The sequence below is a fragment of the Schistocerca gregaria genome, chromosome 1, assembly GCF_023897955.1.
Source record: "Schistocerca gregaria isolate iqSchGreg1 chromosome 1, iqSchGreg1.2, whole genome shotgun sequence".
Lineage (NCBI taxonomy): Eukaryota > Metazoa > Arthropoda > Insecta > Orthoptera > Acrididae > Schistocerca > Schistocerca gregaria.
The window spans coordinates 261,093,142-261,111,037 of record NC_064920.1 but is presented as its reverse complement, the minus strand read 5'-3'; the positions used below and the strand labels follow the sequence as shown (position 1 = coordinate 261,111,037).

Below are 17,896 nucleotides of genomic sequence, written 5' to 3'. Positions count from 1 at the left end.
CATCAGGGCGGATGTCCCGCAATGAAGCGTGGTACGTCATCTCTTGCTGGTAGCCAGCCACCAGCAGTCTCTAAGCGTTCAAGATCTCATTTTAAAACTAACGTTTATGACCCCAAATCGTTCCCATACCTGGCCACACCATGGGAGGAACAAAAGGCAAGGAGTGATAGTGACATGTATTCGCCCAGGTATCTCGTCTATACCAGAGCTGATGGGGAATCCTTTGTATCAATGAAGCCGCAGTTCTTTGTAGAGCATTTGGAGGACAAGTTTGGGGAGGTGGTGGGCTTGTCTAAAATGCGCTCTGGGTCAGTTTTGATAAAAACAGCATCCTCCGCCCAGTCACGCAGGTTGCTTGCTTGTGACAGGTTGTGGGATGTTAACGTTACCATCACACCACATAAGAGTTTAAATATGGTCCAGGGTGTTATTTTCCATAGGGACCTACTTCTGCAGTCTGATGACGAGCTGCGCGCCAACTTAGAGCGTAGAGGTGTTCATTTCGTCCGGCGCGTTCATCGGGGTCCGAGGGACCATCAGGTTGCTACCTGTGCCTTCATCTTGGCCTTTGAGGGTGATACATTATTCGAGAAGGTCAAGGTGATGGTCTACCATTGTGACGTAAACCCCTATATCCCTCCCCCGATGCGGTGCTTTAAGTGCTGGAAGTTCGGCCATATGTCTTCCCGCTGTACTTCCAGCCTCACATGTCGAGATTGCGGACGCCCATCTCATCCCGATACTCCATGTGCTCCGCCTCCCATCTGTGTCAACTGTGGAGAGCCTCGTTGACTTTGCTCGCCAGACTGCAGGATCTTACAGAAATAACGCAAAATCATGGAATATAAGACCCTGGACCGACTGACTTACACTGAGGCTAAGCGGAAATTTGAACGGCTACATCCCGTACGCATGTTGTCATCTTATGCCTCCATTGTCACTCCTGCTCCAGCTCCTTTAGCTGCACCACAGACAGTCAGCTCTCAGCGTCAGAGGACCTCACCTGCCCCCTTGACGATGGGCTCCCCTTCTCTTGCTGTTGCTCCCACACCATCTACCTCGGGAGCAGCACCCACTAAACCACCGGGGACACCAGTCCCCACTTCTAAGCCGGAGAAGCGTAAGTCTTCTTCGGCTTCTCTCGCTCGGAAGGGATCCCTTGGGTCACTCCCTTCCCAGGTTCCTACCAGCGGCACAGCAGACACCAACCAGTGGCTGAAGAAGCCACAGGCCGCTGGTCGTCGAGCTTCGCGATCATCTTCGGTTCCGGAGACTGACTCCAATAAGCCCTATCAGCAACGGCAACCAAAGGAACAGCGAGACAAAATGGCACTGAAGCCCCGTAAGACCAAGGCACCTGCGATGGCTCCTACTCCACCACTACCTACAAGCTTTGTGTCTGAGGATGAGGTGGAGATTCTTGCGTCCGCTGAGGACCTCGATCTCGCCGGTCCCTCAGGCCCAATGGATAGCATTTGCATGGTTGCTCCATCGGAGGCAGCAGGTGACCCAGTGGCGTAATCTGCCTTCCCAGCCCGTCACGCCTTTCTCAGCCATGGACAACACCATCCTTCAGTGGAACTGCAGCGGATTCTTCCACCATCTAGCTGAGCTCCGCCAGCTTATCAGCCTTCACCCTTTCCTCTGCACTGCTCTGCAGGAAACTTGGTTTCCGGCAATGCAAACCCCCGCCCTCCGTGGCTATCGAGGTTATTATAAGAACCGGGCAGCTTATGAAAGGGTGTCTGGTGGCGTCTGCATATATGTCCTGAACTCTCTTTACAGCGAGTCTGTACCTCTCCAAACACCTTTAGAGGCTGTCGCTGTTCGGGTGTGGACGCCACAGTGTCTTACCGTCTGCAGTCTTTACCTTCCACCGGATGGTGATGTTGCGCAGCATGTCCTGGCTGCTCTGATAGCCCAATTGCCGCCACCTTTCCTGTTACTGGGCGACTTTAACGCCCATAACCATCTGTGGGGTGGGTCAGTGGCAACAGGTCGAGACGCCATCGTTCAGCGTTTATTGGCGCAGCTCGATCTTAAATGATGGTGCCTTCACACACTTCAGTGTGGCGCATGGCACATACTCCGCCATTGACCTTTCCATCTGTAGCTCTAGCCTCTTACCGTCTGTCCAATGGAGAGTGCATGACGACCTGTGCGGTAGTGACCACTTTCCGATCTTTCTGTCACTACCACAGCGTCAGTCTTCTGGGCGCCCTAGCAGATGGGCTATGAATCAGGCTGACTGGGACTTGTTCTCCTCCACTGCCGCTATTGAGCCTCTCTCTAACGATGACATTGATGCAGTGGTTCAATCGGTCAACACCGGCATCGTTACTGCCGCCGAATCTGCCATTTCCCGTTGTTCTGGGTCCCCTCGGCGGCGGACTGTGCCTTGGTGGTCGCCTGAGATCGCTGAAGCGATTAAAGCTCGCCGACGGGCGCTCCAGCGTCACAAGCGACATCCGTCAATCGAACAACTTATCACCTTCAAACGGCGTGCGCGAGCCCACCGCATTATCCGCCAACGCAAGCAGGAGTGCTGGGAGCGGTATGTGTCCACCGTTGGCCTCCATGTCACTCCATCGCAGGTCTGGGCCAAGATTCGCCGCCTCTATGGCTATCGGACCCCTGTCAGTGTCCCTGCGCTCTCACTGAATGGAGCAGTTTGTACTGATTCCGATGTCATTGCAAACCGATTGGCAGAGCACTTTGCTCTGAATTCCGCTTCTGTCAACTACCCCTTGGGCTTCCGCTCCATTAAAGAGCGGATAGAACGTCGGAGCCTTTCTTTTCACACCCACCATCCTGAATTGTACAATGTTCCATTCAGTGAGTGGGAATGTCGCAGTGCCCTCGCCGCTTGTCCTGATACCGCTCCTGGGCCAGATAGCATCCACTCTCAGATGCTGAAACACCTTTCAGTGGACTGCCAGCGACGCCTCCTCAACCTTTACAACCGCATTTGGGTCGAGGGTGAGTTTCCGTCGCAATGGCGGGAAAGTCTTGTTGTCCCCATTCTGAAACCAGGGAAGAACCCTTTGGAGGTGGACAGCTACCGTCCCATCAGCCTCACCAACGTTCTTTGCAAGTTGCTTGAACGGATGGCGAGCTAGCGCTTGAATTGGGTACTGGAGTCTCGGGGCCTTCTGGCTCCGTCTCAGGGTGGGTTCGTAAAGGCCGCTCCGCCGCCGACAATCTGGTGAGCCTGGAGTCGGCCATCCGTACTGCCTTTGCCCGCCGTCAGCATCTGGTCGCTGTCTTTTTCGACATGCGGAAGGCATACGATACGACATGGCGTCATCACATCCTTTCTAGGCTTCATGGATGGGGTCTTCGGGGCCCTCTGCCGATCTATATCCGCAATTTTCGTATCGTACCTTCCGCGTGCATGTCGCAGCCTCATATAGTTCCTCCCAAGTCCAGGAGAACGGTGTTCCACAGGGTTCTGTTCTAAGTGTCTGTCTGTTTTTAATAGCCATTAACGGGCTCGCTGCGGCCGTGGGAAATTCTGTCTCCGCTTCCCTGTATGCTGACGACTTCTGCCTTTACTACAGCTCTATTGACATTGCAGCTGCTGAACGACAGCTACAGGGCGCAATCCGCAAGGCGCAGTCTTGGGCTGTAGCCCATGGTTTTCAGTTTTCGGCAGCCAAGACCTGCGTTATGCATTTCTGCCGGCGACGCACAGTTCACCCGGAGCCGCGGCTTTATCTCGACGGCGAGCTTCTTACAGTGGTGGAGTTACATAGGTTTTTGGGGGTGGTTTCTTATGCCCGGATGACTTGGCTGCCTCATATTCGGTAGCTTAAACAGGTGTGTTGGCGGCATCTAAATGATCTGCGATGCCTGAGCCTCACCAGGTGGGGAGCCGACCGATCTACGCTCCTACGGCTTTACCAGGCGTTAATCCAGTCCCGTCTGGACTATGGGTGTCTGGCTTATGGCTCAGCATCCCCATCTGCGTTGCGGCTGCTGGACGCCATCCTCCACAGCGGGATACGCCTTGCCACTGGTGCCTTTCGGACCAACCCTGCGGACAGCATACTTGTGGAGGCAGGTGTTCCTCCCCTGCGGTTACGACGCCAACGTTTACTGGCCGCTTATGCTGCCCACGTTTTTAGCTTGCCTGGGCATCCCAACTATCGTCTCCTGTTCCCGCAATCGGTCGTCCATCTGCCAGAACGTCGGCCTCGGTCAGGTTGTACGATCGCGGTCCGAGTCAAAGAGCTTCTTTCCGGGCTTAGGGTTCTCACTGTTCCACCTCCTTTCCGGGCCACATTGCGTACACCCCCATGGTGTGTTCCTCGCCCTTGCCTTCGGCTCGACTTGGCACAGGACCGGAAGGACTCAGTCCCTCCGGAGGCCTTCCGACGCTGCTTTTGTTCCATCCTGGCCATGTATCAGGGCTTTGGCGTTGTATACAATGACGGTTCGATGGTTGCTGGTCATGTCGGTTATGCACTAACTCTAGGGGACCATTCTGAACACCGTTCGTTGCCGGCTGGCTGCAGTGTTTACACTGCTGAGCTGGTGTCCGTCTTTCGAGCCCTAGAGTACATCCGCTCCTGCTCAGGTGAGTCCTTCGTTATCTGTAGCGATTCCCTGAGTGTTTTACTAGCTCTCGACCAGTGTTTCCCTCGTTCTTCGTCTGGTGATGGCTGTCCAGGAGTCCCTGCATACTCTTGCGCGTTGCGGCCGCTCTGTGGTCTTCGTGTGGGCCCCAGGCCATGTTGGGATACCCGGCAATGAGAATGTTGACCGCCTGGCGAAAGAGGCTACCAGTACACCATCTCTGGACATTGGCCTCCCGGAGACAGATTTGCGAGAGTTCCTATGCAGCAAAATTCTGGACCTTTGGGACACTGAATGGCGCGCCCTGCCCTCCCGAAACAAACTTCGGGCCATCAAGGAGGCTACCGGTGTGTGGCGCTCCTCCTTGCGGGCCTCTAGCAAGGAGTCTGTTGTCCTCTGCATTGGGCAGACATGGCTGACGCACGGCCACCTCTTGCGACGTGAGGACCCACCTTTATGTCGCTGCGGCTCCGTTTTGACAGTGGTCCACATTTTATTGGACTGTCCACTTTTAGCTGTGCTCAGGCAGTCGTTCGCACTGCCTGACACGCTCCCTGCGCTTTTAGCAGATGACGCTCCTATGGCTGACTTAGTTTTACGTTTTATTCGGGCAGGGGTTTTTTATCATTTAATCTGAGTGTTTCTGTTTTATTTTATTGTTTTTTGTTGATTCTGGCCTTTGGCCTACGATTTTAAACTGAGTTTTTAATGTGTTCTCGGTCGTTGGCTTTTCCTTTTTATCCCCATGGTCGACCAACCACCGCCACACTCTGTGTGGTTCTACTTTGTTTTGTCTGAGTATCTCTTGTCCTGTGTCGTTTGCCGTCTTTCCTGTTGTTCGTTTTTCTTCTCTTTGGGTGGTTTTAGTTTTTTGGAAAAAGGGACCGATGACCATAGCAGTCTGGTCCCTTTAATCCCCCAAACCAACCAACCAACATACACCTTTGTCTAAATGTTACCATGTATGGGAATCGAACCTAGGCCACTCTTATGGTAGGTAAGCACTTAACACAAGGCACCTTGCCGATTAAATACATGCCTTTGCTACGCTCTGAAAACTTCAAAGTCGATTTTCTTGAGAATTTTTTAGAGTTGCATCGAAGTGCTTTGGCAAACTGATATTTGAGTTCTGAACTTCACGTACCACAAGTACAGAAAAACACAAAATCCCGATTGCCGTGTGGTGTACTTGTCCGCCCCACAGATACACAGACCAGCCAACCAAATACTGGCACTTGTGTAGCTCTAGTCGGTGACCTTCATTTAGTGATCGATCAGCGTACAAGCAATGGTACGTGGCCCTGGTTCGAAGGAGGGAAGGCATAGCCTGAGAGTGCCGAGTGTTGCCTGTTGCAGCGGACCCACTGGCTCGCATCGAGCGACCCACGCCATCCAGCGCCATCGTGCGCTGGTCGCCCACCGAGGAAGAGCAGCGGCAGCGGGGCGAGAAGGGCGTCTCCGGCCAGCTTGTGGTGCGCTACGACGTGGACCGCGACGCCAGCCCCAACCAGATACTCGTGAGTCGCCACTGTGCTTGCTCACTGTGCTAATCCCTATTTGTCCCATACCAGGCTAACAGGTCCAGGGGGAAGAAATCACACCCACGAGGAATGTGCCGCAGCTCGAAAGGCTAAACTAAACTAAACTCCGTCCGAACAGGCCTTGGAAGACCCAACGCGACTGACAGGCCGCCGTGTCAGCCCACAGGTGTTACTGGATGTGGATATGGAGGGTCATGTGATCAGCACACAGCTCTCCCGGCCGTATGTCAGTTTAAGAGACCGGAACCGCTACTTTTCAATCAAGTAGCTCCTCAGTTTGCCTCCCGCTTGCCAACAGCGCTCGGCAGACCAGACGGACACCCATCCAACTGATAGCCCGGCCCGGCAACGCTGACCTCGGTGATCTGACGGGAACCAGTGTTACCACTGCGGCAAGGCCGTTGCCACAGCTCGATCCGATGAAAATTGATTTCACCTATATAACTCTTCATTTGTGTTAAAATAGTTCAAATGGCTCAAGCACTATGGGACTTAACATCTGAGGTCATCAGCCCCCTAGAACATAGAACTACTTAAACCTAACCAACCTAAGGACATCACACACATCCATTCCAGAGGCAGGATTCGAAAATTATTGAATTTATTTTCGTCTCAGAACAATTGTAATTTGTCATATAGTTCATTATTTAATGTTTCCCGTATTATATCTAAGTTCAATAGCTTTTCGTCGCATTTTCACTGATATAATCCCTCTCCTCTTAGTCTTAAATCAGATATTAACAGTTTACATCCTTGGAGACGAAATGAGATACTCTGTAGATGCACTGGATTGATCCTTTAAAAAAAACTTTAGAGCCGCACATTTTTTGTTCTTTTACCTAACGATGGCGTAACTGCCGGATCAGGTTTGTAAAAGAAAATAATAGATATTGTAGAATATTATGCCAGGGACATATGTTCTTTCACTCGTGATGTGTTAACATACATTGCTTCAAGTAAATGTTAGGCTCTTTTACGTATAGTACCTCATTTAGGAGTCTTAAGAATTAGCAAGTCCTAATCGTCTGTTGTACGGCACTGTCACAAGCGGCGACGTAGACGCGAGTAGAACAATGACCCAGGAAGTGTAGAATAAATTTCCTTTATCTCCATCTATGATCAAAAAATTGTTAGGTACTTAAACTACCTATTACGGTTAGTTATGACCATTTTCAGATCTGTGATTCTTGAGTTTCTCCCGGCGTATTTTATAATCAAAATATCCACGGGTGTACTGCCGGTCTATAGTGTCAAACGGGCACAATATTTCGGCGATCAAACATGTCGCCATCATCAGGTAAACTGACGGACTGAGCTCCTGTGAACGTGCCGGCACGGAGATCCGTACGCTATGGCTGCTCACCCGTGGATATTTTGATTTTCAGATCTGTTTCAAAACGCGTCCTACTATGTCACTATGGCTTCATTATATTAGGATATTTTTAAAACAGGTATGAAGATGGTCATCGCCGACCGAAACCGGTAGCCTATGGGCTTAACAATTTTGTAATCACAAACGGAAATAAAATAAATTTATTCTACACGGAATATTTACTTCAGTGAGGTGACCTACTGGAACATTTATATGCCAAATATTGATATTACAAAAAAAGGGCCTTGATGGATGGTAAAACATAAAGGTCTGGAAATACTAAAATCAAATTTACTAGATTTTCATCAGTTCGGGCGGGGATATTTTCCTTGTAAGGTCAACCGACCGCTGTGGCCGAGCGGTTCCATGCCCCTCAGTCTGGAACCGCGTGACCGCTACGCTCGCAGGTTCGAATCCTGCCTCGCACATGGATGTATGTGATGTCCTTAGGTTCGTTAGGTTTAAGTAGTTTTGGGGGACTGATGATCTCTAATGTTACGCCCCATAGTGCTCAGAGCCATTTGAACCATGTAAGGTCACTGCCACTCAATTATCGATGTAATTTGATAATTGTGTCTCTTTTTAATCACCATATGAGTTGAAACTTCCTGGCAGATTAAAACTGTGTGCCCGACCGAGACTCGAACTCGGGACCTTTGCCTTTCGCGGGCAAGTGCTCTACCAACTTTTTTTTTTTGAACATTTTTTTGCGTCCTTCTGGATGCCCCTCGTAGCCTCGATAAATTTAAAGAACAACATCGTTTTCACCATGCAATCAGTTTAAATGTGTACTGTATTACGTTGCTACTTTAGTTGACTCGCTGAGAGAAGATCCCTGACAGGTGACTGCGTTATTGTCAGCTTCCAAGTGCGAAGTGTAAAAGCTGCAGGCGAACACGACAGTCGCTCATGGAGTTAAGAAATGTGGAAACAATGAGAATACAAAATCCTGTTATGTGGTTGACTGACGTAGAAGCGCGAATCACCAGTGCCAAATGGAAATGAGCGTGTCCCGTCATTGGCCAGGAGGCCCTTTACGGGGCAGGTGCGGCCGCCTTGGTGCAGGTCTTATTACATTCGACGCCACATTGGGCGACCTGCGCGTTAGATGGGGATGAAATGATGATGAAGACAACACAAGACCCAGTCCCTGAGCAGACAAAATCCCGACCCAGCTGGTAATCGAACCCGGGCCTCTTAGGACTGCAATCCGTCATGCTGACCTTTTTTTTTTCTCGAACTCGGGACCTTTGCCTTTTGCAGGCAAGTGCTCTACCATCTTTTTTTTTCAAACAATTTTTTTTTTGCAATAACAAACATAAACTGCTTCTAGCATTTTTTTTAATATAGAAGACGATGACTTCATAACATAAATTTTTTTCTGGGAAACGTAAATAAGTGGACTTTCCACCTTTTTTTTTACATATGTGTGAAACAAAAATCCTGCTTCCGTCAGGACAAAACAACAACGGTCTACGTTCCTCTTTCAGGCGCGTACCTCGCTAATCCCGTCATACCTCGCGTTGGTGTCGGGTTAGTCTTCACGTGTGTTTGTGGATCCTCTCCACTGTCCTGGTCCTTTCTTGTTCTAATACTTATAGGTAATAATTACATTCTCCTACCCGGGACACCCCAACTGGGTGGGGGATCAAGCAAGGCACTCCCTAAAAAATTTGCGTAATATGTTCTATATCTCGGATGTCTCATAAGCTGTGAGTGATGTTGCTGTAATAAGGCCCAGAAGTCAAGCACATTCTTACTGCCGTCTCGGAAAAGATAACGTACAGTCAAACCTCGAATCCAAGTCACTGCGTTTGTCTTTGTTCGGGGATAATATGTCCTATCTGGGAGAAGTAATGTGCGTGGTTCTACTGTTTGCGGCCCCACCCGAAGGAGGAAGGCGATCACTTTTTTGACCAAACACCATACGTCCGCCGAAGGACCGCATATCAGGCGATGCTCCTCTGTGTCTATAACATTGCACTGCGGACACAGTGGCTCGTCCGCCATATAAATTGTATGCAACCTGGAACGAGTAACGTATTTCCCATTTACCACCTGATACCACAGTGCGCGCGTTCCCGTATCAAGGTGTGGGTGGTGCACTGTACGCCATACCACTGACCACGTAACTGTTGGTTGGCGGCGCTCCACGGCATTGTTCGGCCGTCGTCGAGTTAAGATGTGATATATATCACGTGCCGTTGCCGTCCTGGTAGTCGGTAGTTCCATATGTACATAACTGCGTTCCACAAAAAAGGTTCGCATATGGGTAAGCGATGGTGAGATGTGAGCCACCGCTACCGGAGCCGAACGCGAAGGTGGAGCGAGTTCGTCTATCAAGGTGCCCGTCAGACATGTCTGGTGTCGTGTCCACATCTTTATCATTGTGGTTACATAAATAGCCACTGCTCGGTCGCGTACGTGGACTAGTCCAAGACCTCCACGACTACGAGGAAGGGTGAGGGTTTCGTATCCTACCTTAAAAAGCAGACCCGTGCTCACAAAATATCCTAGTGCCGCCAGGATTCGGCGTGCCAGCACCACCGGCATAGGAAGAACTTGTGCCAGGTGGGGGATGCGAGAGGCTAGATAAGTGTTGGCAAAGGTGACCCGTTGTATCATATCCAGTGCCCTTAAACTGTGACTTCGGACACTCGCACGAATTGTTTGCAGAAGATGTCTGTAACTTAGTGCCGCCGTGCGTCGAACGTCTGTAGTGAAGATAATTCCTAGGCATTTCATCTTGTTGATCGGCTGTAATGGTGCTACACTTCCTGTCGGGAGTCCTCTCCCGATGTTCATCGCTCCCGACTTTGCCATGTTCAGGCGACTTCCCGTAGCCATACGATACAAATTGATCCAATGCTAGGAGGCTCTTGCCTCGTCTCCTGACCGTGCTAAAAACACTATGTAATCTGCGTATGTTCGGCATATAAACTTGTTGTGCCTTATCGTCATTCCTTGGAGTCGATTCCGGAGCCCGCAGAGCAGGGGCTCGACAGCGATGGCATACAATATCGTTGACAGCGGGCACCCTTGTCTGACCGATCGTGAGATGGTGATGGGCCCCACCAAGCGTCCATTGATGAGCAATTTGGATGCGGCTCCGTGGAGTAGTCTCATAACGACGGTGACAAAACTTTCCGGAAACTTCATTTTTGTCATAACGTCCGTGAGATAAGCATGACTCAGCCTGTCAAATGCGCGATCGAAGTCTATCGATACCAATACACCCCGGAGACGACATGTGATGCCAGTGCGATAACATCGCGGTAGTCACTGAGTGCCGTTTGTATATTGCTGTCTCCTCCTAGCTGGGTTTGGTCTAGTGAAATCACTTGGCGTATTACGCGTTTAAAGCGTGCTGCAAGTATCCTGGCGTAGATCTTGTAGTCGCAATTAAGAAGGGTCAGTGGCCGGTAGGCCTGTATCCCTGTGCCGCCAGATGGTTTGTGGATGGGGATGATCATTCCTTCCACGAAGGCGGGTGGAAGAGGCACGTTGGGAGACATCAATTCGCAGTACATGGCAGTCCATCGTGGAATCATGAGATCTTTAAATGTACGATAGAACTCTAACGGAAACCCGTCGGGCCCCGGTGATTTGTGCGACGCTCCCTTATCAATCGCTTCCATTACGTCGTCAACTGTGATTTCACCTGTTAACTCCAGGTTGGCCGGCTCGTCGAGACACGCGGAGAGCGTTCGTCGGACCTCCTGAAAGGCTGGCTGATCGTGTTCCGCTTCTTCATAGAGATGACCGTGGTGTTCCACGAAAGCGTTGGCAATGTCTTTTTGCGTTGTCATGCGGCGACCATCTGGCAGTACGACCGTCTGTATTAAGGTTCTGAGGCTACGTTGTTTTTCTCTGATAACGTGATACATCGACGGTGATTCTCCACGGACTCGTTCAAAGGCCCTTGCACGGATTGCGACTCCCTCCAGACGGCGGCGCGTTATGGAAATTATTTGGGCCTGTGCTCGTTTTATACCGGCTCGACGCTCCTGTGAAGGTGCTTGTACAGAAAGTTCGCGGAGCATCGTGAAATAAAATTCCGTCGTGTGTCGCCTCCACATCATCTGCTCTCTTCCGTATGCAATTAACGCTCGGCGCAATGCAGGCTTAACGCATTCCAGCCACCACTGCAACGTCGTCGGATATGTCGGGAGGCGTCGTTCACACACGTGCCAAGCATCTTCGACTATGCGTCTGCACTCAGGTTCCCTGAGGTGTGCTGTATTCAGTTTCCAAACACTGCGACTCTTCCAAACTTGTTGACGACTCAGGGAGACCGTGCAAATATATGCTATGTGATCTGAAAAGGCGACAGGCCACAATTCCGCATCGAGGATCGCAGGTTCGAGACGACGTGTTACGTAAATGCGATCGAGCCGACTTGCAGAGTGACTCGTGACGTAGGTGTATCCACGTCTGTCGCCATGTATCTTCTCCCATGTATCAATGAGATTCATGTCCTGTATGAGTTGTCGGAGCTCCGGGCATGAAGTATAACGTGGGTGTTGATCCTTTGGTGCGAGCACACAGTTGAAGTCGCCTCCAAATAAGACATTTTCATACCGACCTAAGAATAGTGTTGCAATCTCCTCTGCGTAAAATCGGGATCGGTCGCGCCGTCTGTCGGACCCCGACGGTGCGTAAATGTTAACGACCCGTACTCCCAGCACTGTGAGAGCCAGTCCCCGCGCTGACGGCAGGTACACCACGTCCTCGGCTACTATGCCACTACGTAGAAGTATCGCTGTTCCGCTGCCGCCGTCGGTAGTAGGTGTAATGTACGTATCGTACTCATAGAGGTCGGGGAAGCTCTCAAAACATACTTCCTGCAGCACAGCGGTGTCGACGTCTGACGCATGCAACATGTCTCGTAATAACTGCAATTTTACAGGCGTTCTGATCGTATTAATATTAATAAAGGCTGTTCGATATGCCTGCCGCTGTTCCTCAGTGCGTAAAGCGCACATGAATGCTTATGTTAATTTGTGTGCTGCTGCCCGGTGACCTGCTGTCTGTGCGTCAATCTGCATCTTCTGCGCGGTTAACATCCGGTGGACGCAGCACTCGCCATTGCGGGTGCGTCGTCAGTGTGTGGGTCAGCATCGGATTCGTCGGCCCAGTTACTGTGCTGGAGGTCCAGCTCCCGTCGCGTCTCTCCGGCCGGGCTGACCGAAGGCGGTGGCGTTGCTGCGGTGAATGGAGGGTCTCCTTCCGTCGGCTTTCCGTCCGGTGTGTCTGTATTCAACCCCTGTCTAGCGTGATTCGCGTCGTACTGCTGTGTGGGGGGTAGAACCTCCCGTTGCGCCTCCGGATGCACTGTATCGACGTTACACCCTAGATCGTCTGACATGGACTGCAGTAAGCAGGTATCCGACGGCGCTAGCCGTCGTTTCTTGTGGCGCTTCGGCGACCGTTGTTTGCGCGTGTGCGCCTTCGTATCCGAGTGCGGAAGTGACTCCCGGTGCTCAGGGACGAAAGCAGCTGTCGGCGCAACCGCAGGATCAATTTCCATATCTCCTACCGATCCTTTCCGCTCGGTTAAGGGCGTCGTCGGCGCCGGAGCGGCAGAAGTGTGCGTCGTTTCGTCACTGGAGGCGGTCTCTGCTGCAGTCGGTTGCCGTAAACTGTCAGGATTCTGTACCTGGTCATTCTTCGGGATGGGATCTGTTCGGAATGCGTCCGCATACGTTAGTGGCAGCGGCGTCAACGTGGACGTAGGTACAGGTTCGCCATTTGGAACTTGCACTATCCTCCGCTGCATACATTCGGAACGCACGTGGCCCTCTTTCCCGCATCCTGAGCATGTTTTGGGTTGTCCATCGTAGATGACTATAGCTCTGCATCCGCCGATGAACAAGTACGAGAGTACATGTTGTGTTAGTTCTATTCTGATTTAACGCACCCCATTGAGAACGGGGTAAGTCGTGAAGTTAGACCATTTTTCCTGAACGTGGCTGAGCACTCTTCCATACCGGCGTAAGGCGTCAATGACCAAGTCAGACGGAACCTCGAAGGGAAGTTCGAAAATGCGTATGTTTCGTAAGCCCAGTCCTGCATGATCAATAGTTACTTCTCCAACATGTCCATCAGAGTGACGAAATTTGAGTCCATGTTTAGTATCTCGGATTATTCTGTCACATACTGCATCGTTAATCAGCTTGACGTAAACGACACTGCTCAGTACGGAGAGGTGGATTCCGATAAGTTCGTTGTAGTCAAGTTTAACTTTGTCTCGTAGGAACCTTTCTATTTCGTAGGCTTTCGGTCTCACATATACATTCGAAAAACTAATCTTGAGAGTCGACTTTCGGTATGCATGTGCCATTCTGTATCGAGTCGTCTAAACGCGCGAGTACTCCGAAGAGGTAAACAACTGCGCGAGCGCGAACTACTCCGGCAGGGACGTAAACAGACGTCCGTGCCGTAGCACCGCCGAAGGCAGACTACTGTGTCTTTTCCTTGAATAAGATTTTCACTCTGCAGCGGAGTGTGCGCTGATATGACACTTCCTGGCAGATTAAAACTGTGTGCCCGACCGAGACTCGAACTCGGGACCTTTGCCTTTCGCGGGCAAGTGCTCTACTAACAGAGCTACCGAAGCACGACTCACGCCCGGTACTCACAGCTTTACTTCTGCCAGTACCTCGTCTCCTACCTTCCAAACTTTACAGAAGCTCTCCTGCGAACCTTGCAAAACTAGCACTCCTGAAAGAAAGGATATTGCGGAGACATGGCTTAGCCACAGCCTTGGGGATGTTTCCAGAATGAGATTTTCACTCTGCAGCGGAGTGTGCGCTGATATGAAACTTCCTGGCAGATTAAAACTGTGTGCCCGACCGAGACTCGAACTCGGGACCTTTGCCTTTCCCGGGCAAGTTTCATAACAGCGCGCACTCTGCAACAAATGGAAAAATTGGTATAAGCTTACCTCGGGTAAGGTCAGTTTGGAATCCGCAGAAATTTTGGAACACGTGAGACAATACTGACCCTACGACGTATCTTAGAAGATAAATTAAGGAAAGGCAAACCTACGTTTCTAGCATTTGTAGACTTAGAAAAAGATTTTGACAATGTTGACTGGAATACTCTCTTTCAAATTCTGAAGGTGGCAGAGGTAAAATACAGGGAGCGAAGGGCTATTTACAGTTTGTACAGAAACCAGATGGCAGTTATAAGAGTCGAAGGGCATAAAAGGGAAGCAGTTTTTGGGAAGGGAGTGAGACAGGGTTGTAGCCTATCCCCGATGTTATTCAATCTGTATATTGAGCAAGCAATAAAGGAAACAAAAGAAAAATTTTGAGTAGGAATTAAAATCAATGGAAAAGAAATATAAACTTTGCAGTTCGCCGATGAGATTGTAATTCTATCAGAGATAGAAAAGGACCTGTAAGAGCAGCTGAACGGAATGGTCAGTTTCTTGAAAGATGAACATCAACAAAAGCAAAATGAGGATAATGTAATGTAGTGGAATTAAGTCGGGTGATGCTGAGGCAATTAGATTAGGAAATGAGACACTTAAAGTAGTAAAGGAGTTTTTCTATTTGAGGAGCAAAAGTAACTAATGATGGTCGAAGTAGAGAGGACATAAAATGTAGACTGGCTATGGCAAGGAAAGCGTTTCTGAAGAAGAGAAATTTGTTAACATCGGCTATAGATTTAAGTGTCAGGAAGTCGTTTCTGAATGTATATGTATGGAGAGTGGCCATGCGTGGAAGTGAAACATGGACGATAAACAGTTTGGACAAGAAGAGAATAGAAGCTTTCGAAATGTGGTGCTACAGGAGAATGCTGAAGATTAGATGAGTAGATCACATTACTAATGAGGAGGTATTGAATAGAACTGGGTAGAAGAGAAATTCGTGGCACAACTTGACTAGAAGAAGGGGTCGATGGTAGGACATGTTCTGAGGCATCAAGGCATCACCAATTTAGTACTGGAGGGCAGTGTGGAGGGTAAAAAACGTAGACAGAGACCAAGATATGAATACACTAAGCAGATTCAGAAGGATGTAGGCTGCAGTAGGTACTGGGAGATGAAGAAGCTTGCACAGGATAGAGTAGCATGGAGAGCTACATCAAACCAGTTTCAGGACTGAAGATCACAACAACAACAACAACAATGACGATATGAGGCATATGAATGCGCAAGCAGAAACACGTGCAAATGTTAGCATAAAATTCGAGAAGGCCGTTCATCAGACCAACACAAATTTCAAGAGACTCTGTGAGCGGAATCAATATGTTCATCAGAGTGTTTATTAGGACATCATGTAAAAATCTGAAGTAAATCGGTCAAGAACTTTCGATATTTTTGGAAACGATGTTTCCTGTGATTTCTCTTTACGGTATTGCTACAGATGAAAAGTGCTATTTTTCGCAAAATAATGTGTATTATTCGGAATCAAAGCATCAGTAGAACACACAGTCGTTGCGATGGCGTTGGGAGCCTAGACAATTGATCGCCAGTCCAAATGTTACATGGCCTGCCAACTTGCGTGAAGTATTTGTTGCTCTAGATATGGCGACAGTTGCAACATAGTTCACGAAATCTGTTTATGTTGATATGTATGTACTGGAAATGTCAAATCTCCACATGCACTATTTTAATTATGAATTTGAGAAAACTCATTTTGGAGATCCAAAATTGTTTTATATGGACACAGACAGCTTTATTTACTGGTTGGAAGTGCTGTGATCCATACGAAGTGATCAGGCGTCAACCCAATGCATTTGACATTTCTGAATATAAAACCAATAGACCACTTGGTATAAGGCCAGCCAACAGGACAGATATTGGCATACAGGATGACGCCTTCATCCATAAGGTTGCTTGCAGCTGCTGAATACTCCCTCCATGATTTGTGGGAAGTGAGGAAGGCTCTTTATTCTTCGTTTAAATTACGCTGTGATACTTTTAGATGTAGATATATGTGTGGAATGATGCAAGAAGACGCTTTACCGCCAATGACGAGTCACTGAAGGTAGATGGCACTTCTTCAAATTTTATTTTGTTGCAGTTTGCCTCTGAAGGGATACGATCACCGATCAATGATTTATAGCACCCTGTGCATGATTGTCCATCATTATCGGCAGGCATATCGTTATCTGCAAGCAGCTTATGTATCCTGGTGACAACCACACACCTTACCAAAAGAAAGATTTGGCGATCACAAACGTAGCAAGACATGTCGAGAAGGTGTCGAAGTCTGCCAAGAATATTCTCACTCTTCGTTGAGATAGCTCTACGAGCCTGGACAAACATTTCCGTTCTCATTTCTTCTCACACACTTATCTGCCTTCACTATACCCGGAAGACCAGGCATTTTTGGTCGCTGGCCACGCTTGTACAACTGATATGATGTTTGAGACATTTTGTAGTCGAACTACCATAAGAGGTTGCCTGACAGCTAGCAACGCTGTTACCAAGATTCAGCTGTGAAGTGATAATGGCTGCACGACAAACGATAGGCATCGGTATAGCTGCGACAAACCCGAGACATTGCTGTAAAGACGTTCACAAAATCGCTTTCCTAAAGTATTTTTTCCTCGAAATGTCGGGAATTTTGCAGTTTTTTCGAAGGAAGCTATATTGACAGTCAATTATCATACCAATACAACTTTTATGTACAAAATTAGATCTGAAACTGATCAGTTTTCATTAGTGTTACGCTTGACTGCCTGTCTCACCTAAACTGTTAGAGTTTCCTCCCCAGGGTAACCCCTGGAACACTTCTGAGCACCACTGTTCTGCTGCTTGCGATTATCATTTTCTTTTGTCGCAAGTACTGTACCAGGCCGTCAGCCGTCTATAAATTTTGTCACTTCTATGTTCAGTATATGGCCTGCAGCCGAACCTCACGTGGAGTATTTTGAGATTAGGCCTTCAGCAGTGTTTTATTTACAATTCTTGTTTGCTCTATATCTAGGCCTTCAGCCGCGTTTGTTTTGAAATCTGTGGCTTTCAGCCCGTAATGTGTAAATTCCTGTCTCTAAGGTTTCTATTTAATCATCTTGAAATCTTAAAATGGCCTTCAGCCGTATTGTGTAAATAATTTTGAATAATTGTTTGGGGCTTCTGCCGTCAAGTTATTTCAAGTTTTCTTAAGCTGGTTTTCTGTTGTACTGTGTAAATGCTTGCCTTTAAAGGTTCCCTTTTATTATGTTGAAATTTTATTGGGATTTCAGCCGAGGAATTAATTTAAATTTTCCATGATATGGCTTTTAGCCAAAATTGGTTAATGCTTGCCTTTTAAGAATTTTCTTTGCTGATCTGAAATATTACTTAAGTAAGGCCTTCAGCCCTTTGTCTAACTTCTTGTGCCTTAAAAGGAATAATTTAAGGATATTTTAATTTTACTTAAGTAAGGCATTTAGCCTTTTCTCTAAA

General features: G+C 48.7%; 1 protein-coding gene across 12 annotated transcripts in view; it reads left to right on the top strand.

The window, feature by feature from the left end:
• LOC126339612 (inter-alpha-trypsin inhibitor heavy chain H4-like) overlaps nucleotides 1-17,896 on the top strand; it is a 173,455-nt gene that overhangs the window by 44,463 nt on the left and 111,096 nt on the right. For all 12 annotated transcript variants that reach the window (XM_050001645.1, XM_050001649.1, XM_050001657.1 and 9 more), the window contains exon 6: nucleotides 5,935-6,095. In XM_050001645.1, the coding sequence (XP_049857602.1) occupies nucleotides 5,935-6,095 (161 nt within the window). The remainder of the gene's footprint in view (nucleotides 1-5,934; nucleotides 6,096-17,896) is intronic.